At 45.7% G+C, this 27,094-nt stretch overlaps 1 protein-coding gene across 2 annotated transcripts in view; it reads right to left on the minus strand.

The window, feature by feature from the left end:
- Positions 1 to 8,914: 8,914 nt before the first annotated feature.
- IQCE (IQ motif containing E) overlaps positions 8,915 to 27,094 on the minus strand; it is a 36,912-nt gene continuing 18,732 nt past the window's right edge. Inside the window, exons 12-21 of one of the 2 annotated variants that reach the window (XM_079953804.1) lie at positions 25,481 to 25,632; positions 22,557 to 22,612; positions 21,418 to 21,599; positions 20,124 to 20,226; positions 18,062 to 18,226; positions 17,302 to 17,325; positions 16,625 to 16,747; positions 14,810 to 14,937; positions 12,055 to 12,176; positions 8,915 to 10,792 (exon numbers count right to left, since the gene is read on the minus strand). In XM_079953804.1, coding sequence (XP_079809930.1) covers positions 10,629 to 10,792; positions 12,055 to 12,176; positions 14,810 to 14,937; positions 16,625 to 16,747; positions 17,302 to 17,325; positions 18,062 to 18,226; positions 20,124 to 20,226; positions 21,418 to 21,599; positions 22,557 to 22,612; positions 25,481 to 25,632 — 1,219 coding nt within the window. In that variant the 3' untranslated portion in view covers positions 8,915 to 10,628. Of the gene's footprint in view, positions 10,793 to 12,054; positions 12,177 to 14,809; positions 14,938 to 16,624; positions 16,748 to 17,301; positions 17,326 to 18,061; positions 18,227 to 20,099; positions 20,227 to 21,417; positions 21,600 to 22,556; positions 22,613 to 25,480; positions 25,633 to 27,094 lie in introns of both variants that reach the window. The other variant, XM_079953805.1, reaches the window with a different exon arrangement.

The raw sequence follows: 27,094 nt of genomic DNA on the forward strand, positions 1-27,094 counted from the left end.
GTCCTGGCACAGAGAACGAACTCTGGGCTTTGGAACCAACTCATATGCACCCTGGCTGAAATTAAGCCCTGGTCACATGCTTATCATGGACTCATGGAACATATATGCAACATAAAATTGGCTCTAGGCCAGCCCATTGCTGGAAAAATCCAGAGCCATTCCCAGCTGTGTGAAATTAACCTTTGTTTCAGAATGTAAGGGAAATATATCCTCTTAGGACTAGAAATAAGTTAGCTCTGATTAGCTTCAAGATGGCATAAAGAAACAGAACATGATAACAAGTAGTCATTGTTTTAAAAAATCCCAAATTTACTGCTGGGCCTCTTGCAAAGATTAGTGTGGGCAGGGGGAGGTGGGGAGATTCTTTGTGGAAATGTTTTGCATTAGGGAAGAATGTGCCAGATGAAAATTAAATCTGGCTGTATAACATGAGAATTCTTTAAACTTTTCCAAAGTGTGGATCCCATCTCACAGTTCACATGCTTTTCTGCTTGACTTACGGACCACATCTCTTTGTCTTCAGCTGCTTAATAACCCTGTATTCATGTGTTGTGGTGGTGACATACTTAGCTACAGTTAGCACACTGTTGCCTGAGGGGGGAAAAATAGTAACAAAGCCCATACAATGAGATTAGTCAATTTTACATGGACCACGTTCAACTGTTCTACATACTAAAATTGGAAAACTTCTAATCTAATTAAACCAGCCTCGGTAAGAGAACCAGCCAAGCCACAGCAGTCTCTGTCTACCATTGTGGAATTTTAAAACTTTTGAACCATCTTTTAAACTATCAGAAGTTGGTACCTTTGCACAGCTCTTTATTTCTTAACAGTCCCTTGCAGGCAATTAAATGTCAGAAAGTACTACTAAAGGTATATGGGGATATTAGTCCAACAACATCTGGAAGGCCGCAGTTGCCTCCCACCCCAGTTTTAGAAGGAGAGATCACTGTACATTTCTGTGGGGGGGGGGGATATTTGGGTTTACTTTCAAATATACAAATAGCACACAGGTGGAAGTATGCAGCATATCACTCTTAACAAAGAGCAATTCCAGTGTCCACACAGCAAATTTCTACAGACAGGTCCAGATGCTTAGATAAAGATCTGCACTTCCTGGTAAAGGAATTAATTCAGACTCACCTGTCACTGATCAGAAAGTTGTTTTAACTCTGATTGTTACCCTGCTGTGAAGAATCAATGAAATGCCTAGGTATAATTTAAGAATGATTGCCCATAATACACAAGAACAGACAGGGCCATGAAAAAGTGGCATTATATTACTCCCAGTGGCAAAACATTTATTAAAATCTTTACCAGTCTGCACTTTAAAGGCAGCTTGCAAAAGATTAAAACAGTCTCAAAACAGGGAACACAACCTACAAAGTCTATCAACACAGAGAGTGACAGAACACTGTGACATTACATTACATCAGATGTCAACCCAGCTGCAGATTCAAGAGCCCACTCCAAAGACCTTCTGAGGAGCCCAAAGATCCCAGGCTCAATCCTTGGAATCTCAAGGAAGGGCTGGGGGAGGGCCTCTCCTTAAAACACTGGCAAGTTGCTGATCATCCATGTAAAACAGTAATTAGATGAGAGCCAGTGTGGTGTAGTGGTTAAGAGTGGTAGTCTCGTAATCTGGTGAACTGGGTTCGCTTCCCCGCTCCTCCACATGCAGCTGCTGGGTGGCCTTGGGCCAGTCACACTTCTCTGAAGTCTCTCAGCCCCACTCACCTCACAGAGTGTTTGTTGTGGGGGAGGAAGGGAAAGGAGAATGTTAGCCGCTTTGAGACTCCTGAAGGGGAGTGAAAGGCGGGATATCAAATCCAAACTCTTCTTCTTCTTCTTCTTCTAGATGATGCACCAAGAGTTCTCCATCATCACCTTCCAATGACCATCTTCCTGCTCAACTGCTTTATTAGCTGGGGTAGGGTAGGAGAGGTCTTCTCATAATGGTTTGCATACCCAGAACCCAAACATTCCTCACCCTAAGTCAAGAGGTAATGATGGCTGTGCTTAATAGGCTTGGAAGCAACAGGTCAAGGAAGAGTTTGGGAACACCGAGGCGAGCCGTTCAACAGCATCCCCACTTTCTGGTGGGCATTTTGTCAGACTGCATCATCAAAGGCCCATTCTACACCATGTGGCAAGAAGTGGGCAGCCAGATATGGCGGGGGAAGGGATTCTAATCTCTCGGATCAACTTGATCCTATTTGGGAAATTTTGCTTACATGAAAGCAGATGGTGAGCAATCCCATACCAATTATGGCTCGAGGATGCGTTCCATTCTCTATAATTGTAAAGGCACTTCCCACGTTGCCACCCTTCTCCATCCACACCTCCTGTCGGTTTTGTCTGAAAACCAAAATGGGAAGCAACAGTTACAGAACGGGGGGGGGGGGGGGGGGGCGGTCCTTGAGGCAGCCTCTCTGTCAGCATGTTGAAAAGCAAGCCTAATTTGGAGGTGGGGGTAGGTGCACATAGGAATGACACTCTGAAGTGTGTCAAATTAGAAGCTGCAATGGGAAAGAGAAAGGAATACAAAACTCATTGGCATCATTTTAAATGTTTGTCTCATTCTCATAAGAAAAGCCCTGCTGGATGAGACCTGCAGGTGGTGAAGGCAATGTCTGCTCCCAGGTCACCTAGGTACTAAGGCACAGCCTCCCTTACTATGGCAAGGCACATTGTATTTCTATTTAATTCATTTACCTCTATGGCTATAAATTAGCATATGCATTTTTGTAAGGCAAATCTGTCTCATTTGCGGGGGGGGGGGGGGGAGGTTGATGCATTTCCTCTTTTTTGGCAGTATGCAAGCAGTTACCCTGTACACACCCAACTTGCTCCTCCGCTAGCGATGGATAAGGTAACAACATTTGCAAGATGGCTCCATTTGCGCACCACAGACATGCATGTGGTTGCAGAGGAATGTCTGTGTCTCTCCCTTAGAAGCATAATGACCTTGTTGCCTTCCTTGATGTCAAGATTTTTAAATGGACTTCCACCTTTGAGGAAAAGCCCTGTCGCAGCAGTGGTTGTAAAAACTCGTGCAAGATGATGCCATATGGTGATATGACTGCTGATGAGTTCTTTCTGCATGATGTGCCAAAGGCATATTTATTCCCTGTGCGCCCCCCACCCTCACGCGGACCAGCCATTTGAGGAGTGGGTTTATGTGTGTTGTGATTTCTCCATGAGAGTTATAAAGATTGCAATTCCACTGCAAACAGCCCACATTTGGGAATGATACATCGTTATTTCCTATGGGTTTGTCCCTATGGTATTGTACAAGGCCAGAAAAACAAAAACAAAAATGCACACTCTCTTTTGTGTTTATTGAACGTGACTCTTGTTCCTGGAGGCAGGGAGCAGTGATTCCATAGCAGCAACCTCACACAATGGAAACCTTCAGCCACCTGGACATGGATGTCTGTTTTTAATTAAGACCCCTGAAATATAGTTCATGCTACATCAAACTATCTAGCAGTTGCACAAAGTGGAACTGAGATCTCGGCAAGCAAAAAATGGTGAGGTTGATTATTTATTTATTTGCATGCTGTTCCCCCGTTTGTGGCAAATGCCAGAAAGTCAGGCTATGACCTTAGCTGCGCCAGGGGATTAGTCGACAGGAAGTTAGAGAGAGGTCAATGCACCAGATGTCACCTCAGCACTGCTTTTGGCACCCTGTTCTACTCTTACAACAAACCCAAAGGTTGAAAAATTTCAGCTGTACAAACCAGTCCTTGGCTATTTACACTACCAATTTTTTGGGGGGGGGGTCACATTACTCCCTACTGAATGAAGCATCCTATGACTATGGATTTCACAGGGCTATCCAACTTCCCACAAGAGCTCATGCAAGTATCCGTAGCCTCCAGGGTAGGGGCGCCCCAACCAAGGCAGAAAGCTTAAAAGCTTTTTCCATGCTGGGTACTGCTTTGGTTACATGGTGCAAAAAGGGTTTATAAGCTTTCCACTTCGCCTTGGGGAGCAAAGCCTGCTTGGCACACGGCCTCTGGGAGTGCTGGGCCTGCTCTCTCTCACCCCCCACCTGCGGGGCAGTTCCAATATTTGGGGTACATGCTGCTTGGAACCATACCTTCGTGTAAGACGTGATTGCACTGTGCATATAGTCCACTCTGGCCCTGCCTGATATCTTGGGATTTTGGGTGTCTGTATCTTTGCCCTATGAGAAAGGGAGGCAGGCAGCCTAGTGGTGTAGATTATGTGGGTCTAGCTACTGATCTGAAAGAAAACGTTCCTTGAAAGTCACAGAATCATAGAATTGTAGAGATGGAAGTCAGTGGTCACGGGTTCAATCCCTGGCATCTACAGATAAGACAGGAAGACACTCCTGTCTGAAACCCTGAAGATGATGCCATTCTGTGTAGATAAGACTGAGCTAGATGGGGGGCGCTGTGGGTTAAACCACAGAGCCTAGGACGTGCCGATCAGAAGGTCGGCGGTTCGAATCCCCGCAACGGGGTGAGCGCCCGTTGTTCGATCCCAGCTCCTGCCAACCTAGCAGTTCGAAAGCACGTCAAAGTGCAAGTAGATAAACAGGCACCGCTCTGGCGGGAAGGTAAACAGCGTTTCCGTGCGCTGCTCTGGTTCACCAGAAGCGGCTTAGTCCTGCTGGCCACATGACCCGGAAGCTGTACGCTGGCTCCCTCTGCCAATAAAGCGAGATGAGCGCCGCAACCCCAGAGTCGGCCATGACTGGACCTAATGGTCAGGGGTCCCTTTACCTTTACCTTAGATGGGCCAATGGTCTGACTCAGAATATGCCATCTTCCCGTTCTCCAAGCGTGTGGCACCATTTGCTGCTCTGCCTCAGTAAGCACAATGTTCTGAGTTGGCCTTCACCCTCCCCCCCTCCAAAAAAACCCCCACCATCACTACCGGGAATAAAATCCACTTTCTGTCCCAGCAGCAAGCCAGTTTACCAGCTGGCCATTCTACCTACACCTTTATAATGTCAACTCTCTCATAAACCTGAAAAGATTAACAAGCACCAATCTGAAAGCGACTCAGCTGTCCTGCGGAAATGCAAACCTCTCCCCCTCACCTCTCGCTCACACAAGCTTTGTTCATAGCTCTCTCTTACGGCTTGCTATTGTGGGAAGGAAGATCTGGTTCCATCAAATTACTCACACTAGTAGCTCCCCAGGGACTGGAGTCTGGGAAACATTTTGCTCCTGTCTTGGCCTTTGTACACACTCCGAGTTTTGTATGAAAGCCTGGGGTTTTGCCATGGACTGCGGAGGTGCCTCTGAGCCTCAGTTACAGGCTTCCAGCCTCCTCTCCCTGCACATCAGATGTATTCAGCCTCTAGATGCAAGTATCCCCCCCCCCCCCGCTTACGTCATTGACAGTGCTTAGCCGTGTATTCAGAGCTGTTCAGGAATCATATCCAGCCTGCGCACCAGAGCTACCTTCTGCGCCCCTGACAATGTGACTGGAGCAGCGGATGGAATTAATTTACCTGATGGTGTAAACCTCTCTCCCGATTGCCTGGGCTCTGGACAGCTCCCAGCAGCTGCCTCTGGAAGCCCTACAAACAGCGTTTCCACTGATGGGATTAAGCAAAAATCATCTGCTCTGTACCGTGGCCATCCTTTTTGGCTGCAAGTCCTGGCATGAATGATAGCAAGTATCAGATAGAGAACAGATTTCTGTCCCCGACTTAACAAGCATTCAGCATAAGCGAGGGAGCCAATTTCTCTCTTTTATGTAGAGGGGCGTGGGGGGGGGGCAGAGAGACTCACTGGAAGAAGAACAAGCAATATCTTCCAAAGGACAGAGCTCTGGGCTTCATGGACGCATTAACGGTAACCACTTGCCACTAAAGAAAGGCTACCTTTCCCCCTCCTGGCCAGCGATGCATTAAAGTTGTCGTAATGACAGCCCAGAAAGTTTTCCTCTTTTGTCTTTGAAAAACAACGGAAATCTCACAAAGGTTGAGGAGCCCCAGCCAAGATGCAACGTTCCCATCTTGATTGCTAATAAGCAGGCCGGTAAACGCAGCAAAACCCCAAAGGGGAAAGACTGCAGCCAGAGGGCAATGTTCCAGGAATGTCAGTCATAATGGTGGTTTGGAATCTCCTTCTTAAGATGCTGCAGGCCAGTGAAAGCCAGTTGCTGAGAAGCAACACTCGAGAGGGGCTATTGCATTCCAATCCTGTTAGTTAGGCTTCCCAAATGTATTGGACTGGCTACTGGAGGGAGAAGACTGCTGGTCTAAGGGGCCTTCAGCCTGACCCCGTAGGGTTCTTTTTATGGAGGAAATGGTACTTAGTTTCATGATAGTGCAAGTGGCAGCATAGGCCCAAGTTTTCGCAGAGACTATCAGCAACACCTCACAAAGGTAAAGGTAAAGTGACCCCTGACAGTTAAGTCCAGTTGCGGACCTCGGGGGTTGTGGTGCTCATCTTGCTTTACTGGTTGAGGAAACCGGCGTTTGTCCGCAGAGAGCTTCTGGGTCATGTGGCCAACATGGCTAAGCTGCTTCTGGCGAAACCAGAGCAACGCACGGAAATGCCGTTTACCTTCCTGCCACAGCGGTACCTATTTATCTACTTGCACTTTGACGTGCTTTCAAACTGCTAGGCTGGCAGGAGCAGGGACCAAGCAACAGGAGCTCACCCGTCACGGGGATTCGAACCGCCGACCTTCTGATCAGCAAGCCCTAGGCTCTGTAGTTTAGACCACAGTGCCACCCACGTCCCTACACCCCACAAAAGAAGGAAGCATTTACTCCAAGCCGGTCCTGAAGGGCTGGGGACAGGTTTATACACAGCAGGTTCCATCCTGCTTTTGCTGTGTGGGCACGCAGGCATCTTTGCTTCCAATTTGAAGAACTAAAAAAATCAGGGAGATTCTGTGCATTAACTCACTCTCACACACAGAAACTCCACTGAATGTATTGTACAAATGGTTACTGGTTTTGCTCAAAACAAATCCAACTCTGGCTGCAACCCTAAATAGGAGCAATCCCAACTTGACTCAATGGGGCCTGCTTCACATGCATAGGATTGTGCTGTCGGTTTACCGGGCTTCACCTTCCCAAGATCCACTTGAGTGTTTGCAGATATCCATTGTGCCAATATAATAGTTACATCCCTGGAAAAGACCCTGATGTTGGGAAAGATTGAGGGCACAAGGAGAAGGGGACGACAGAGGACGAGATGGTTGGACAATGTTCTCGAAGCTACCAACATGAATTTGATGAAACTGCAGGAGCTAGTGGAAGACAGGAGTGCCTGGTGTGCTCTGGTCCATGGTGTCACGAAGAGTCGGACACGACTAAACGACTCAGCAACAATACAGTGGTACCTCGGATTACATACGATTCAGGTTACAGACTCTGCTAACCCAGAAATAGTACCTCATACCTCAGGTTAAGAACTTTGCTTCAGGATGAGAACAGAAATTGTGCTCCGGCGGCGCGGCAGCAGCAGGAGGCCCCATTAGCTAAAGTGGTGCTTCAGGTTAAGAACAGTTTCAGGTTAAGTACGGACCTCCGGAATGAATTAAGTACTTAAGCTGAGATACCACTGTAGTTACATATCCTATGGCATTATTTTCCCCCAACTGGAAAGAATTTAATCACTCAGCTAATGGCTTGGCAGCCAGATCCATGCACTATAGTGCATGACACAAACCATGTAAAGCACTGCAATATTTTGATATACGTTTTGATTTGTAAACATTGCTGGCAGGGGGTAGGTAGCTTTCTCTGATCCCTACAATAAGACAGATTTTTGTTGTCATGCAAGTGGATCATATATGCTGCCACCCCACACACCGAATCCCCCAAAGAAACCATGTTGATTTGTTCCAAGGAATGATGTACAGCAGAGGAGGCAGCCCTTGGCTTGCAGGGCAAATCTGTGCTCCACTATCCCTACTGAACTTCAAAAATGGGCACCACGATTTTTGCTCAATTTCACTTGTAAGGACAGTAAGTCCCAAAAGTGTTTGCTATGGCGTTGTTTTGCTGTTTCATGCTCGTTCTGGAATGGTAAAGGGCCATTTCAAAATATGAGGTGATCTGTCAGAAAGCATCCATTCAGCAAAATCATGTGGCAGATATCTTCTTGGGCTGTGCCACTTTAAAATGCAAACGAAGGGTTACTTGTGCTTTTTTTTGAATGATACACTCAAAACAAACAAAAACCCAAGATTTCCCACATGTTGGAAACTTACACATCCGAGAGCTATGCCAGAGGTGTGCGGCACTAGCTTTCTGCTTGCAAGTGTGCGTGCAGGAGCAACCCCACATTTGCAGGATGAAATTGTACAATCCAGGAAGAGTTCTATGAAGAGATTTTTGTAGAACATGTAAGTTTTGCTCCAAGATTTGGAAAATAGCTCCCCACAGCTTCTCTCCCCAACATACCCCTGCAAGAGGTAACGGGGAGCCTCTGAGTGCTACAGGTAAAGAGAGCAAGGCATTTCATGGTACTTTGCAATAATAAATGTCTCTTAAGGGCACAGGCAGCAAAGCTAACGCCACTACGCTGATGGCAACATTCATCCTTTCCTCTGGTATGAACTGGAAAGGCATTTCCAAGATCTTGCAGCAATTTATGCTTGTCTGCCACTTAGGAAGTGGTCTTACTACTGCAAACTTGTGGCTTAGAATAGGGATGGGCATCAGAGTATCTGGGACTTGCTTTTTGGTCAGCACAGGGCAAAGCAGGGGCTTCTTCCTCCTCCATTGCAAATGTGGGTGTCTGATAAGTGGCACATGTACAATCAGCAGGATGATCAATGGGCAAGAGCAGCCCTTCCATCTTACACTCCAGAAGGCGAGCAAAGAAGATGAGTGATTGCCATGGCTCCTGAATAAATCTGAATAATTCATCAAGTCACAAATAATGACAAGACAGGAGACTGAAGCATTCTCCTCCAAGCAGGAACTGTAATTTAGATTCCCAACTTTATCTGCAGTAGCAGCAGCAGCGTTCAGATGGACTATAGCTCAGGGGCAGAGCTGGGCAGGCAGAAGGTCCCGGGTTCAATCTCAGGCCTCTCCAGTTGAAAAGGAATAAGGAGCAGGCAATGGCAAAGACTTTCTCTGCATCAGATCTTGGAGAGCTGCTGCCAGTCAGGGTACCCTCTCTTGGGCTTTAGAGACCAATCATCTGACTGAGGAACCTAGGAAATTCTTTCATACAAAGGTGATCACACAAAGCTACCGACTGAAATGCAAGCGCAAGGCAATTCTTGGTTTGGCGCAAAATGAACACTTCTGAGAAAGAGAGAGAGAGAGAAAGAGATTATCTATGTCAGTTAAGTATGCTTGTTCATCTACCACAGGTTTGGAGATAAAGGCTCATCTCCAGTGAAGGAGCTGGGAGTCTTGCGAGAGAGCCAGAAGATAATGAAGTCTGGAGCCTGTTGATTTTATATTACAGTGGTACCTCAGGTTACATACGCTTCAGGTTACATACGCTTCAGGTTACAGACTCCCCTAACCCAGAAATAGTGCTTCAGGTTAAGAACTTCGCTTCAGGATGAGAACAGAAATCTGGCTCCGGCGGCGCGGCAGCAGCGGGAGGCCCCATTAGCTAAAGTGGTCTTCAGGTTAAGAACCGTTTCAGGTTAAGTACGGACCTCCGGAACGAATTAAGTACTTAACCTGAGGTACCACTGTACTTAGCAAAAAGCCAGACTTGACTCCTAGCCCCTTCATCTTCTACAATTTCAGTAAGTTGTACAGTGGTGCCCCGCAAGATGAATGCCTCGCAAGACGGAAAACCCGCTAGACGAAAGGGTTTTCTGTTTTGGAGGCGCTTCGCAAAACGAATTTCCCTATGGGCTTGCTTCGCAAGACGAAAATGTCTTGCGAGTTCCTGCAGGGTTTTTTCCCTTTCCCCCCCTTTTCCTAAGCCCTAAGCCGCTTATCAGCTGATCCGCTAAAAGCCGCTAAACCGCTAATAGCGCTAATCCGCTAAGCTGTCAGTGGGCTTGCTTCGCAAGACGAAAAAACCGCTATACGAAGAGCCTCACGGAACGGATTAATTTCATCTTGCGAGGCACCACTGTATCTCCCCTTCCTGGACATATCCTTTTGCTCTGGAGTCTTTGAACAAATCGGCTCCAACTGATTTTGTTTCAGGAACCAGTCAAAGCTCAGAAATTCACAGGGTTCCTGTGTTTCGTGCCAAAGCACTGGCCCCACAGAACTGTTTGTTTAAGGGCATCACTACCTATTACAAGGAAGGTGCCCTCACCTTTTAAGGACCTTGTACTGGGGCGTCCAATTGCAAGGTGAATCGGCATGGCCAAAAGTTGGGAACAAAACATGAACTGTGGGAAGCAAGAATAACTTAGAAACAACAGCTGGAGATGGCTTGGGGTACCAAAACAAGTTTGAATTCCTACCATGTGGACCAGCAGGGGCAGAATTTGCCAGTACCTGTGAATTATAGGGAAATGGATCTGCAACAGATGCTTTCCCCTGTCCCTTAGGAACCACCTCGCAAATGTGGCCTTAATCATCTTTAGCTCTTTCTCTCTCTTTCTCTTTTGTGAAAAACTAAGCTGAGTAGCATAGCCTGGACAACTTCAACTTCACCTCACCAAGCAAGACTAAAATGTCCTTCATTGTCACGCTAGGAGTGCAATAGAGAATGTGACAAATGGCTGGTGAAATCATGAGATGATGTTTTCTTCACTGGTGATGGAGACACCGTGATGATCTCATCCGAGTCATCCGACTGAACTTCATCTGCAGGTGGGGAGGGAGAGGGCTGCAGCTGATCATGGGAGGGTGTGGCTGAAAGAAAAACGAACGAAACAGGAGAGTGGATAAAAATGGCCAGTCTTTCTGTTAAGAATAACAAGGTTTCAGAATGGGTTGTGAATAATTTTGATTGCCCTTTTCTGTTTCCACACTGACACAACCTCTCATGCACAAAAGTAAGGCAGGCATTGAACCAATCATCAGGATTTACATGTAAATGAGAGTGTACGCTCCACCTTCTCTCCTATGGTACTGCACTACTTCCTCATTTTGAAATATATCGCTTTCCACTGCATCAAAATACAGTAACCTATGACTTGATCAAACCATGACGCAATGCATTAAGCCCTACGACACAGGAAGGGAGGAGGGAGAGAGAGCATGCAGGCACAGGAAGTCTCCTGCATGACCCTCCAAGCCATGGTTTGGAAGATTACCCCCAATGCACCCACAGGTTCTTCTGGGACAAGATAAAAGCAGACTCTAAGCAGAAACAGGAGGAAACCACCAATGAATACTAATTAGAAAAGTCATCCATTTGGACATTAGCAATTCAACTCCAATTCAAGTAATAAATAGCAGTAGCACAATAGACAATCTATTTCCCCCCGGTGTGATGGCCCCCTTTATATGTTTGAATTACATCTTGGGCTGCTGTTTTCTTCTGGAACAGTTAAGCAATTAAATAATGATAGTTATTAACCTTCACAACAACCCTGTGAAGTAAACAGTAATTGATACCTAACTCAGAGGCCTGTGCAAAAAATAAAAATCAATGTGATGGAGTGGCTGTCGACAAATAAAAGTTATAACAACTGAAAATCAATGAAGCCGTCACTCTGCTGCAAGATTGAATACTGAGCCCCTACTTAGCCTCAGGTTTGTTTTGAACTCCGTTGAGACTGAAGACTTGGATGATGCCTTTCTAGAACAGATTGCCAAACATTCAAAAAGGAGAGAGATAGTAGTCATGGGAGACTTCAACCACCCCAATATCTGCTGGAACTTAAATTCTGCCAAGAATGTAAGGTCCAACAAATTCCTCCATTGCCTCACTGACAATTTCATTTCCCAGAAGGTGGAAGAAGCAACAAGGGGATCATCTATCCTGGACTCGGAACTCACCAACAGGGAGGAACTGATTGACAAAGTGGAAGAACTGGGAACCTTGCTGAGCCTACTGCACACAGCAGTCCCCTTTTGGACAAGATTAATTAGAACCAAAGTTCAAGGGAGACCACTGCAAAAACGTACAATTGACTTTAAGCCCAGACTGGGGAAGTAAATGAGATTACCATGAACCGCTGAGGTGAACACTAGAGGCGAATATTTGAATGGAGACCAGACTGGCTTCTTCTTTCCACTGTCAGGGGCTGCTAGGCTTGCTCTCTCATCTCCAGGACCAAGGATCAGAGGCCTGCAAAATATGTGGAGAATTGGCAAGAGTTGTAAAAATAGCTCCCAGCAGAAACTGGGCCCAGAGTCCGAGAGATCCAGCCATAAAGGAGGAGACCTATGATAATAACTAGCACAGGCCTGAGGCTTTAAATCAGATGCAGAGGTTCACTGGTACGCAGGCAGGCAAGCATTCTGTTACATTCATCGTTTTGTTTAATCTCCATGTGGAAAGCATCTAACGTAACTTAACACTATGTTGGGCGGTACATTGTGGAACGGGCATAGAGAAACAGAGCAGGCCTGAAGAACCCAAGTCTCTGCGTTCCTGCTATTTGAGAAAGAGGCTCCTCAAAGACAGAAGACAATTTAGTAACACCTTAAGTGGTGAGGTTTTTCTGGCATAGTCTGTTAAAAGGCTCCTAAATGTAACACACACCTTGGGAACTCAGGATGGGCCACCTGCTTAAGACTCAAGCATTATACTGCTAAATTTATTTTTTTATTGCCTGGGTTTTGGATTGCCTTTCAAGATAAAAATCACCTTTACACATAGGTAAAAGGCACAAACAATGAATGATAATAAATACAATCAGTGCTTTTTTCCTGAAAAAAATATTTAGGGGTACTCTCATTTTGACTCAAGAAAATCACCATTTTATAGTTCAAATCAGGAAAAATAAATACAGTAAGTGGGCAAAAGTACAAAGATTCACAAAATGTTTAGGGGTATGCGTTCCCCCCAGAAGAAAAGCACTGAATATAATACACAAGCAACCCTCCCGAGGTAGTTTATGGTAGTCAGAAAAACAACATAATATGCTTAAGATAACAAAAGCAACAGCATTAAAAAGTTAAGGCAGTGGCAGCAAATAATTAAATTAGATAAGTATACTAGCAGTAGAGAAAACAGCTTTAAATAGTGACAGCAGGTACAGCACCACATACCACCCGAAAGCTGAGTGGAGTAAAAAAGATCTTCAGGGCCTTTCTTTAATACCACTGAGGAGGGTGAGGCAAAGGCAGGAGCTCTGACCTCACCCTGCCAAGCACCAGTGATGGAATGGGATGCAGCATCTTAGAGCAAAGATGCTGTGCTGACACATTCTGCTGTGTTGCAGAATAGCTGCATGGATCACATCAAAGGTCCTGCCACCTCACTCTTTTACACAGCACAAAAAAGTGTATTGTCGTTGTTTCAACCATAATGGTCATATCAACTACAGAAGAAAATTATATGCAATGTTGTTTGCAGATGACACGGCCTTGACATTATACGCTGAGGAGGCTCTACAGAGACTCAGCAACCGTTTTGCCCAAGCCTGTGGGGAGTTTGGCCTCGCCATCAGCCCGACGAAGATCAACAAAGATCAGGACGTCGCCAGCTCTCCACGCATCCGCATTGGTGGCCACACGCTTGAAGTGGAAGACAATTTGGTCTACCTGGGTTCCACCATAACCAGCAACCTGCCCATTGATGCTGAACTGCACAAGCATACTTGCCAGGCGGCTATGCTAACAAGACAGGCAGATGCCAGCGACAACATCAATATTTAAACACAACATCTACCGACATTTATCTTTATATTAAAATAATAATATACAAAAGGTTAAAATGTATATTAAAATACAAAAGGTTGAAGGGACTAATTGTTGTTGGCACCTGTCTGTCTTGGGAGATATTGGAAGAGTGCACCTTTGGGGGGTGAAGTCAAACCACTGGAAGGTTGCAGTGCCTGCTGTGGCTGTAGAGACTGATGCAGGAGAGACATGTTTTGTTGCAGCTGGGGCAGATGAAAGCCTCTGGTTGTGTTGATGCAGCTGTACCATGGCATTACAGTAAAATCATCCAATCAAATGTTAACAATTCACCATATTGCCCTTAAAAAAATCACAGCTTTTGGGCAGCTACAGCAAATCCTGTAACTCTGCCATGAATTTATCAGACTCAAACAAAGATAAGTGATTTTCGCTTGATCATCCCCATGAGGTATCTTATTTAACAAATTCAGAATATGTACAGCACTTGAAATCTTCAAGGTATTGCTCAACCTTTCATGCGCTTGCCACTATTATTTCCCGTTAGCAGAGGCCAGCTTGCCTACTCTAAGGAGCACAACAAGATCATTGTGGGGCACATGTGGGATTGGGACCTAGGCCAGTTAGGGCTGATCTACGCTGTCAACAGGATCACATGGAATCATAAAAAAGATGGAAATAGCCTGGAATTCCTTGTGCAGGTAAACAAACCATTTCTGATCCAAAGTTGTTTGGAACCATTTCTGACCCAAAACTTAGTGGGGCATATGAAGGACCTTCAGAATCTTTTAAATCACTTCAGAAAAAGCTAATGTGCTCTTGTTTTCCTTTTCAGCCAAGCTGCTTGATGTTCTGGAACAATGCTGCCTGGCATCTGGGCTAGACTGTGGAAGACTAAATGGAAATACAAAGGAGGGGGAGAGGGTGAAGACAGCAGAAGAGTTGAATAGCATGGGAGAAGTCAACATTAGCCTTGTCGCCTGCAGCTCCATTTTGCTGGTGCAAATATTGTTACACTGTTTGGCCCAACCTGGGCTCCAGCTCACGTTCTTCAAGCCATTGACATCAAGCTTTGTGAAACTCAAATCTCACTAGAACAAGCCACTCCTGCCTTACCTTTCCTCAAGGTGAGTGCGTGCCGTGTGAGCCCTGAAAACGGACTGCACAAGCCTCACAGCATCTTCTTCCGCTTTGTAATCAGAAGCTGTTTGTGAAGAGCTGGACCCACGAGATGAAAGTGAATTCTAGGAGCACAAATAGGAACAAGGTGTTGGCATTCAATATGTCAATTGGCAACTTAACAGATTCTGCTGTTTCTGACCTCAAAGCATTCCTTATCCGTCAACAGAAAGAAAAAAGAACTGGCCTGCTTTTCAGCTGTAGTAGTTTGGGAATGCCAGTAGATTCCTGGGGCTGCCAAGGCAAAGTTGATCCAGCCTTCTTACCGCTTGCTCAATGAGAAATTTGGCATCGTTGATATATAAATATGGGAGAACAAAGGAGCAAGGATGCGGGCTATCAAATATTTTGGCCTTTAGATGAGACACCTCTGGGTTGAGAAGTAGCAGCTTTCACTAGGCTGGCTGAATATGGAAGGGATTCAGCAATTTCCCAACAATGAACATTCACTTTAAAAAAAATGTTTGCGGGCAGATAAATTAATATATTAGCAACCACATACTGTATTGTCCAGGGTTATCAAGCACTGCCACAAATTCCAATCAGCCAAAAGCAACAGCCAAATCAAGTTCAAAAAAGGGACCTTATTTTCTTTTTAAATTTTTATTTGTTCAAACTACTTATAAAGAAAACATTATTTTCTTAATTTGGTCCTCCTCCTGCATAATGCAAGAGCAAAATTAGGAAATACTGGCAGGAAGATTCAGACATTATTCAAGCTTGTTTCACAACAAGATCTCAACAACAAATTTGGTTGGTCACTTGACAGTAAACATCAGAATGAGTTTAGCTTTAACTTTTTAGCAGCGGAAAAGCCATCTGTTTTATAATGCTGGAAAAATGCTTTGACCCATAGATTTTGGTTAAGGAAAGAATGGAAAAGTTAAACATGGGCATAAGGTGAACAGCCTTTAGAAGGATGGGATAAAACAGCGACTTCCAAGGATTAACATTGCAACAGAAATGCTGTCATCTTATGTCAAGCGAAGGGACACAAAATGCTTATGCAAAAGTCTAGAAACAGTTTATACTTAAAAGGAGTTTATTGGGCATTGATGGCTAGAAGCCCCTAATTCAAATGGCCTCTGACAGCTTCTAATGGCTGGTAGTTTCTAAAGTCCTTGACAACTATAGCAATTTGGGCGCAGCCTAATTCAGAGGCCATCTACCCTCTGAATACAGGCTGCTGCCAGGCAACTGAGGTGTCCAAGTGGGGGGGGGGAGAGAGGAAAAAAAGGTTTTATGCCCTGTTTGTGGGCTGCCTAGAAGCATCTGGTTGGCCATGGACTGGACTAGATGGACCTTTGGACGGATCCAGACCTTTGGCTCTTCTCCTGTTAAAAGGCCAGCTTGCCCTCCTGGGGAAGTGGGGAAATGTCAACAATAAAATAGTAAACTGGCTTGATAGAGACGCGGGATAAATTTGTTCATATTTGTTTTAAACTAAATCTGTGTGGTTTGATTTTATTATTAAAAGGTAAATAAAGATAAGAAGCAAAGCAAAGCCTATAGTCGAAGTTCCAGTATTATAGCAGGACTAGCACTTGGGACAGTGTTCTCGAAGCTACTAACCAAACTGCGGGAGGCAGTGGAAGACAGGAGTGCCTGGCGTGCTCTGGTCCATGGGGTCACGAGGAGTCGGACACGACTAAATGACTAAACAACAACAAAAGAGCTTGGGATCCTGTTCCTTTGCCCTGCAGACCATCTGCATATCAGGGGAAAACATACTGCGGCTACATCTCTACTTGCCCTGATAGTTGCCTTGTGTCCTGTTCGAGGCACGCTGGGAGAGTTTCGACCTTGTGCGTTAATTGATAATAGTTTCTGCCGAGCCAGGTGTCCCCTGAAAGCTGCCTGGAGCACAACAACTGCCTGAGAGAGAGCACAGGGTGAGAGAATAACATGAATGGATGTTAAGTCCCTTGAAAGATGGCAGCTACACATTCCATGCACAGCCCCAGGAAGAAATTGTGTTCTAGTAAAGGACTATTTTCTTGGCTCTATAAAGGTATTCCTTTATAGAGCCAAGAAAATAGTCCTTTACTAGGTATTCCTGCCAATCAAAAGGCAAGCTGAACTACTGATCTCCAATTCAAAAGTTGGTCCCGGCCAATGAAAGATAAAAGAAACCTACTTATGCACAGGTTTATTTGGAAATTCACATACAATCAAATCTGCTGAATGAAATCACACCTCAGCAGCTAACATTTCATTGGCAAGGCTACATTAATGTCTTGGGTCTCCAACTACCCATTAGACTTTGCCACTGATATGAACATGTTTCCAGGTGATGCAAATTGCAGAAAAACTGCACAAGACCTGAATGACTGAGAACAGAAGCAATTGAAACTATTAGTTGTACGCCTGCAACCATTAGATTAACTTTAAAAAAATCAATTCAACTAAGAAGAGTTTACATTACTCACCTCATCCAGTGCGGCCCTGTCAATCTGAAATGGATAAACATTGGACAGAAATGAGGCCTTTTCCATTCTTTTAAGCTAAACTTGGTCATTCTACTTTTGGATTTGGTGTATGCCCCGGTGCTCAGAGGCTCATCAAACATTTTGCGTTTTATATCACTACAATTATTTATACCTTGCTTTTGCGAACAATGTGTTCCAAAGCAGCTTGTGAGGAAATGCACAAATACAACAATAAAAGAGATTAAACGTATATTGACCTTAGATTAAGTCCAAGTCGTATTCCCACCCGGTGTAATTCATATTCCTTGATATTATCTGAGCAGTTATGTATGACCATGGGACTTATGTGGAGTCAAGCCACTGGTCCACCTAGCCGTGTCTGGCCAACTCTGACTGGCAGTGGCTCTCCATGGTCTCAGACAAGGGTATAATGTCTGCCTCTCCTCCAGGACATCTTTGTAGATGAAGCGTGGGACCTTCTGCATGAAAAGTGTGAGGCTCTGGTAATGATTTAAAGCCCATTTGCTATATCCAGCATCCTTAACAACTGCCCTGTACAAGTACAGAAATCAGGAGTGGATGGCTTTTGCTTTTAAAGGATAGATTTGAAAGCATGTTGGCATTTGAGTGGTGAGGAGGTGCAGAGTCTCACATGTCAAAGGGTGTCACTATCATCCCGGTTCCTCCTGTCCCCCGATTTCTGTACTCTTCCGCTCCAAAAATATCCCTCCCCCTCCCTTTGCAGCTGAAAGAGCATCACCTTGGTGTGGTAGGCCTTCCATTGTCTCTGGATGAGCCGAGCAGCTTGTTCTTTTCTGTGATGCTCAGGAGAGCAAGGAGGTGAGCACTCCAAATCTGAACCTCTGAACTTTAGCATGCATGCTGGATTCAACGGTCGCCAGCTGGGCTGACATTTCTGCAGGCCCTTAAAATAACATTGCAGGAAGTATGAATGGAGAAGCACAAATCCAGAGGAATGGTGATTGCTGCTGTCAAAGGGACAGCTTGGAGGAATGGAATGCTAGCACCAATGAGCAACTGATTGTGCCAGTGCTGCAAAAAACAAATGTTTTCATTGTAACACACACACACACACACACACACAAAACCTTAAAAAGGTAAAGGACCCCTGACAGTTAAGTCCAGTTGCGAACGACTCTGGGGTTGCGGCGCTCATCTTGCTTTACTGGCCAAGGGAGCCAGCGTTTGTCTGCAGACAGTTTTTCCAGGTCATGTGGCCAGCATGACTAAGCCGCTTCTGGCAAAACCAGAGCAGCGCACAGAAACGCTGTTTACCTTCCCGCCAGAGCGGTACCTATTTATCTACTTGCACTTTGACGTGCTTTCGAACTGCTAGGTTGGCAGGAGCAGGGAGCAAGCAACGAGAGCTCACCCCGTTGCGGGGATTCGAACCACCGACCTTCTAATCGGCAAGCCCAAGAGGCTCCGTGGTTTAGACCACAGCGCTAGCCACGTCCACACAAAACCTTAAAAAGCCCCATAAACCTCTCAGATAAGTGAAGATAAAAGGTTGGCATGCTGACCAGTTCACTTGACTACTATTCAGGAAATTTTTGAATTATATAGAAAGAATGGTTTGTTCCTAGCTCAATGGTAGTTCTGAGTCACGCACTGAGGGAGGCACCTTCTTTGGAGCCTACTCTCTATTCTTCATGGTTCAGGAGCTGGGGGTCCACAAAAAATATGGAGCAGTGCCGAAGGAGGACTCTCCCTCAACTGTGCTCTTCCGCAGAGACTAAGAATTAGTATGTATCTGTTTGGACACACTTGGTTCTTTCTGTTCAGATGCAACATTAAGCCATAGTTTGATGGAGGGGTGGGAAATAGTTCCAGCTGTTGGGCCAGATCATTCCTCTCACACATCCTGCTGGTCAACTGACAGGTGGGCAGGATCCAGGTCAAGCCTTTACCTGGCAGGTGGGCATGGCTTGGCTGAAATAACCTTACAGCCCCAATTAGGCCTATAAGTGGAGGTTCGGCATCCCTGGTGTAGTGTTTCATAAATGAGCTTGCTTGAGTCTTGGGCTTGCATGCTCACTCCTTCCACCCTTCTCCTCTGATGCAGGCATGAGAAGATAGGTAAGCACCTGCTTCCTGGCTTAAACTTGTTGCAGCTTCTCATTATGTCTAAACTAGGAACAGCAGTTAGTTTGTAAGAATGAAGGGGGGGAAGGGGTAGAGACATATGCAAGAAGCAAGAAATTGGAAGGATCAACAAATGAATGAGGGAAAAGAAGTCATGCAAACATGGAGGAAGAATGTGGCAAAGAACTGAAGGAGCACAATATGGAAAGAAAGGATTGGGACAATGAGATAGTTAGTGGGGGAGAAGAGGAAGGAATAGATGGAGAGAAAGAGAGAATAACTGCCAATTCCAAGCACTGTGAGAGCCAAGGCAAAAAGATGGCGTTGTCTTTCAGTACAGAGGACTTTCCTGCTATTAACAAATCAGTGAAGGAACAAGTGAGGACAGAGATTTCCCAGCCAAGTTACCAGCAATTAAGTGTTCTGTCTCCACTCGCATCCCTAAGCTACACATTTCCTCCAAGCCAGCCTTAGCTATTAGGAGGTCATACATCATTCTCCTTTAGCCACCTAGAGTAAGAATATAAAAGGCTCCCCCCGCCTTTCTTTCTTTCATACCCATAAACATAAAATCCAATACTTGGCTGGAGGAAGGGTTTAGGAGGGATGCAATCTCTGAAATCCATGCCAAGCAGCCTGCACAGAAGTTTCAACAGAAGTCAATTAATATTAGGTGACCTGCTGTACCAAACATATCGAACTGTGGTTTTTTTTACCTGGTTGGGAGGTTCTGTGGCATCAATTCCAGCCAGCCTACAGTTTGCTTCTTGGTTTCCCTCCAATTCTCCCACCTTCTCTGTCAGCTTCTGGATTTCTTCCCTGCAGAAGTACAAAACAAATCATTTGCACAGAGTTTCCAGTTCCACAGAACTCTGAAACCTGCAGGCGCCTCTACAGAGCACACAATGCAAGGAATTGTTTGGGGTGTCTACTGTTGGAGGGGCGCACCAAGGAAGTAGCACGTGCAACATCATGAATGGATCCTGAGGCACACCACTTGGATCTTGTGAATCTTCCAGTGCAGCAGGAGATTGGGGAAGGTTGGAGTAACTTGCAGAAGGACCCCTGAAACAAAACCAGGCAGGGCAACTGCTCTGATCCTCAAAGCAGAGGGAGGGACCAATCCTGCTACATTCAGTCCCATGTTCAAAGTGAGGGTGCACGGCCACCACCTAGCCACAAACCTCTAACTCGCCAGCAGAGTCTTGCAAGAAAGAAGACGGGGGCAACAGCTCAACAACCTCAGGGATTTGCCAAGAAATTGACAACGAAAGGACATGGTGCTTACAGGTCAACAGCTTTGACTGTGCCAAAATGGGAACATTTTGCCAGCTCTGCTGATAGCGCTTCTGGGCCAGAGTCACATTTGCTATGAAGTCATGCTCTTGCGCAACTCCTGCTAAGTCTCTTTTGCAACTCCTTGTGGGTCCGACTCTGCAGGGTCACAGGCTCCACCAACTTGTCAAGGTTGTGGAGGAGGAACGACAATAATCCTCTGAGTAAGGAAGGCACGTCTGGCGCCACTTTTGTTTTACTTCTGGCACCAGATCAAGACGTGGTCGTTCTTGCAGCCGTTTATGATTCATTGCAGATGAAAATGGTAATAAGAAACCACTTTTGTCGTTGTGTGGTTTTTAGCATTATCTGCTCTGCATAACAATGAAAGTGTTCTTTATAACCTGCATTTGTGTACCCTGCTCCTGAGATCAATATGATATACTGTATAGGGCAGGCTACAAAGATTTTTAAATAAACAAACACACTTACAGCTTCAGGTATTTGCTAGCAAATCTGGCTTTTGCACATATTTGCTGTAAGGAAAGCAGCATTCTTAGGACCTGGATTTTTTAAAAGCACTTTTTAATTTTAACTGGGGAAAATGGCAAAATTAAAAATGCAGAAAGATTCTTGAATAGAGCACCAAAAGATATTCACATACATATGACTGTATCACCCAAGATTGCAACCAAAGGCAGCTGCACTGTTTCTGGCGATACCTAGAGACTTAACTCTTTAGCAGCCAGTTGGTTCTGAAGGACGTCCTTTTGGCCTTTCAGCTTGTTCACTAGTCTGCGAAGACGCTCACGTTCTTCCGGAGGGTCACCTTCCTCAGCAGCTGACTGACCCAACTGGGAGAGCAACGTTGAAGTGCTACTTTCTGAAAGCCTGCCATTCTGCATCTCATCCATTTTCTGGAAATATGGAAAGGGAAAAGAGTGAGGCACATTATAGCATTATAGCAGTCTACTGATCTAGGGGCACACAAAACCCTGCCCTGGTGTGCAGAAATCATCTGTGGTTGTAGAACATTCAACCAGTGGCAACCACCAGCTCAACCCTCCAGAACAGCCATTCTCAACCTTAGGTCCCCAGGTATTGTTGGACTACAACTCCCACTGGCCACGCTTGGCTAGGAATGATGGGAGTTGTAGTCCAGCAACACCTGGGGACCCAAGGTTGAGAAAGGCTGCTCTAGAGATTCAAGAAGTTTCTGTGGCTAAGAGAGGGTTGACAACTGAAGCTGCTTATAATCTAGACTCTCCTCTCAAAACATCACCACCATAAGCACTTTCTACAAAGAACTTTTGTGATTTTGGAACTAATCCACCCAGCCCTAGAGACTCTCCCCAAATCTTGCCCCATCTTCTCAGGCCACCTCCTACACCAGCCCTATACTATGCCCTCCTTGGGTGCCCTTGTTTGCCTGCCTGGGGATGTGCGATGATGCCTCTTGGTTGCCTGGATGGAAAATGCTTCTCTCGCGCTTTTTGCGTGGCTGAAGTGTAGGTAAGAGATGCATCTCTTGCTGTGGCTACCTCTGCACCTGGCCAGGTTCACTGCTGGCATGCGGCTCCCCAGGAGGTTGTACAAAAGGGGATGCATCCCTTAAGTTTCTCAGCCTTGTCCTACGTAGTCTATTCAACGAAGATGCCCAGTGACCCCCAAACAACTGCTCGGTAATGGTAATGCTCACATCCTAAAAATACGCCAATCAGCATCTCTCTCACACACACAAACACCTATATAAGCAAGTTCCTTGGGTCTAGTCCCTTTGCAATAGACTGAAGCAAATGGACCAAGGGATTCAGCAACTGCAACCGTTTCTTTCCCAGCAGCGCTAAGATAGCGATCGGGCTCCCATCACTCACTTTCTCCAGCCTTGAAATCCGCCGAACCAGCCTCTGTCTGCTCCACTCAGTGTAATCTGGAGGAAAGTTAACAAGGTTTTCAAAGTGGAAGTCAGATTGCGAGAGACACAAATCCCCAAAAGGAGAGGCCCACCAAGCTGCAGGGCATCCGAGAGACGCTATTTATAAAAGCCGGAGCAGCAGATTAATCTTGAGATGTTTTGACATCCAATCAAGCTGCCTCTTGTTGGCTGAAGCTCAGGTGGGGCAAGGGAGCGACATGCCCCATGTGCAAAAATGGACAAAATACCAGATAGTGTATTGGCAGCTATTAAGGCAGCCGTCTCTGGTAGTGCACTTGCTTTGGCAGGAAATAGTTAAGCAGGTTTTTGAGATGGGAGAAGAAAAGCAAGGCATCAGCCTGCACTGAGGGTTGAGTAGGGGCCAAAGGAATGTGTGGGTCTTCTGCTCACTTCCTATGGCTAGTGCTAGAAGTGGCAGCCCATGAAACTGCTTTTGTCTGCTCCCTAGTTGCCCTGATCATTTCTGGCTCCACAAAAGCTTGTTTTCCCATGTTCCTGTTTGGACTCCCACCCACCCTACGTAAGAACAGTCTGGTCAATTATGCTCCGATTTGCTCAGAGCTGTAAGCAGCCGTCAGGACAGAGGCAAGAACAGCGAGCCAAAAGTCAATGCTGAAGGATATGACTTCTTCAGTGTAAAGTGTGTGGGGATGGTGAGGGGAGAGACTCCACTAGGCAAGGCCTCCTTCCACCTGCCTTGCCCCACCCTCCGGCCCTAGGAGTCCTCATAAGGGAGCTGTTCTTGGAGGAAGAACTGTGAAGGGGGAGACTCCATCAGGCAAGGCCTCTTTCCACCTGCCTTGCTCTACCCTCTGCTTCTCAATGTGTATTGTATTGTTTTATGTACTGTGGCTTGCCGTTGTTTTATTGATTATAGTTTAGAAATTATTGTAACTATTGAGTGGACTTGTGTTTAACTTTTATATGTTGATATTATTATTTTATACTATTCTAATGATTGTTGAATGTTACTTTTTTGATGGAGGTTGCCTATTTTAAAGTTACGTTATATTATCACATTTTTGTACTGCATTAGATTGTTATAAGATGTACATTTTTTGTTTCTTTAGCTTGTAAACCACCTTGAGTATTGTAAGAAAGAAAGGCGGTATACAAATTAAAAATGATGATGATGACAGAGGTCTATGAGATACTGCCTGGCATAGAAAGAGTGGGCCCTGAGAAGTTTTTCTCCCTCGTAATGCTGTAACCCAGGGCCATCCCATAAAACGGAATGCTGGAAGATTCAGGACAGGCGAAAGGAAAGTGCTTCTTCACACAGTGCATAGTTTAACCAAGGAATTTACTCCCTCAAGAGGTAGTGATGGCTGCCAACTTGGATGGCTTTAAAAGAGGATTAGGCAAATTCCTTGGGGATAAGGCTATCAATGGCTACTAGCCACGATGGCAAGGTTTTACCTCCACTGGCACAGGCAGGATGCCACTGAATGGCTGTTACTGTGATTGGCAGATGGGGAGAGTGTGGCTGCTGCCCCCAGGGCCTGCTTGGCCATTTCCAATAGGCATCTGGTTGGCCGCTGGACTAGATGGTCCTTTGCCCTGTCCCAGCAGCCAAGCTCTTAAGGACATAGGTAAAGGTAAAGGGTAAAGGGACCCCTGAAAGTTAAGTCCAGTCGCAAACGACTCTGGGGTTGTGGCACTCATCTCACTTTACAGGCTGAGGGAGCTGGCGTTTGTCTGCTCTGCAGACAGTTTTTCTGGGCCATGTGGCCGGCAGGACTAAGCCGCTTCTGGCGCAATGGAACACTGACACCAGAGCAGTGAACAGAAACGTCATATACCTTCCCGCTGGAGCAGTACCTGTTTATCTACTTGCACTGGTATGCTTTCAAACTGCTAGGTTGGCAGGAGCTGGGACAGAGCAACGGGAGCTCACTCTGCCGTGGGGATTCGAACCGCCAACCTTTGATCAGCAAGCCCAAGGCTCAGTGGTTTAGACCACAGCACCACCTGCGTCCCTTAAGGGCAAAACCAGGAGTCAAATAAGGAAAACGCACCAGAGCCAGGAAAACTGGAAGCACCAGACAAAGTTTGAGTCCAAACAGAGCCTTTTTTTTTGCTCTTTCTCCCTAAAAGTCTACTTGAAAGACCGTATTCCCTTGTACGAACCTGCCCAGGCTCTGAGACCTTCCCACCACCCTCACAGGCATGTTTGGTGGGGATGCAGGATTTGGCCTTCTTGCTAGCTGCTCCCAGATTCTCGAACTCCTTCCCTAGAGAAGCTAGACTGGCTCCCTCCCTGCTGTCCTTCCGCCAGCAGGTGAAGATCTTTCTTGTTCCAAGAGGCTTTTTGGCAACTGACTGCTTTTAATGAAAGGGATGGTGCTGCGCTGTTATTACTGTAATGATCTGTATGTTTTCAACAGCTCTTTTAATATATTTATGTAGTATTAATTCTATCAATGTTTAATTGTTTTTGAATGATTTCTTTTCTCTATGTTGTTAGTGGTTCTTGTAAGCTGCCTTGAGTCCCGTAAGGGAAAAGGTGGGATAGTGATGATGATGATGATGATGATGATAATAATAATAATAATAAGAAGAAGAAGAAGAAGAAGAAGTCATAATAGCCAGTCTGGACAGACAACACTTGACCTAACCCTCCAGACTACAGTCCTGGTGGCTCATCACACAAGGCAGTCATGCCAAAGAGCTGAGTGGCTCCCAGTTTTAACCACAGCAGCTCATGACAGATTCTCCCTGGGGGTTGGGAGATTTCGCATGCCCAGACGCTTCCACTTGCAGGGACCTGGGCGGGGGCCACCGCATGAGGACCACAGCACTGCAACCCACCCCTCTTTTACACAACAGAATCAAAACAGTTGGCATTCTCGAGAAACTTACTCTTTGCTCTGCCGGAGGCAGGGGAGCTGCTCATCGCGTGCTCTAGGTCTGCTTTCAGCTTCCGGTTCTCATCCTGCAGCTCTTTGATGCTCCTAGATAACTGCAAGATGGCAGCGTTGAGCACCTTCTGCTGTTTGCTCTCGGGAGGGGACCTGCGTGTGGAAATGGGGGGAAGGGAACAGCTGTAGCCAAGACTGAAAATGCAGGGGGGTGGCGGCATCTAACTAGACTTGGGATCAACAAGCTGACTTGACTCTTGGATGGGATGTATGCACAAGTAACAGTGCAGCAGCACAGCGACCAATGGCAAACATGCCCCCCTGATTATTTTCACACCAAGGAGACTTGAGCACCAGTGCAGTGAAGCATACCGAATACTGGATTCAGTATACAGTGTACAGAATCAAATCCACACCAAGCCATCCAATTTTCAGGGTGGCATTGGGCCAGTTATGCTCTATCAGGTCATTACAATATTTTTACTCATTTTATTTATTGATTTATTAAATTTGCATCCCTCCCCCCCCCCACAAAGGATTAGCTCCAAGTGCTATGCCTTGTGTTCCTTAAAGGAAAAGACAGTCTACTTATGCATTTATTTTATTGTTGCGGAGTTGTCACTGATAGGACATTAACAGCAACAACAACCAGTGACTCAGGCAGGAGCTCATGCTATCAGGAAGCTGTTTAGATTCAGGAAAATCAGTAGAATGCAGGACAAGGCAGCATTCAGGGACATGCTTCTATCGTGCACCTTAAATCATACATCACAAAGTCAGCCCTTTAATGGCCTGGTGCCCCTATACCTGCTTTATGGAATGCAGAAGTATCCAGATCAAAGGGAAGAATAAATTCTTGCTTTTGACCAACCTGGTGCCCTCCAGATGTTTTGGACTAGATGGCTGTGGCAGCTGGGGCTGCTGCAGCTTGTAATCCAACAACATCTGGAGGGCACCAGGTTGGTGAAGGCTGCTCAGCTTATTTAATAATGGGGAACCAACGGGATGCATCACAACAGCTGAGGTTGGGAGATGGTTCATCCGAAACTTTTGTCCCTTGCAAGGAAAAGTGGCCTCTCAGTTAAGTAGCTTTCTGCTTGCAGATAAGAGTTGCTTGTCTCCTGCTGCCGTGTCTCATATTGAGAATAGACTTTATAACACTTTGTATGTGCAGAATATCGTTTAATGATAAAATTATACAGTTTCCAGATTGGGGCTTCCAGCTCACAAGCACACTGTAAATTTCATTTTAAATAGGTGTATCAGATTCTAATGGGGGGGGAGGGGGGAAAGCCAGGATACTGAAGGCTGAGAAGGGAAAGTCCTTTCTCTGGAGGTTGCCCTTGATGAAATCATCAGGAACTGCTCACCTCAAAAGTGATACACAACACAAGCCAAAGAAATGAAAAAGTGTAATGGCTTCAACTTAAAACTGAGCCCAAGCAACAGCTGTATCAACAAATGTGCTGCTGAGCTCAGATGAATCCTGCATCTCTTTCAGACAACTTAAAATCAAAATCCTTTTGCGGACGCCACCTCATAGCTGACTATACCTCTGCTTGTGATTTTAATTTTTGCAGCACCCAGAGCTCTCCTGCTCTCTCAAGGCCATTTC

The sequence above is a fragment of the Podarcis cretensis genome (assembly GCF_951804945.1).
Source record: "Podarcis cretensis genome assembly, chromosome: 14".
NCBI classification, from domain to species: domain Eukaryota; kingdom Metazoa; phylum Chordata; class Lepidosauria; order Squamata; family Lacertidae; genus Podarcis; species Podarcis cretensis.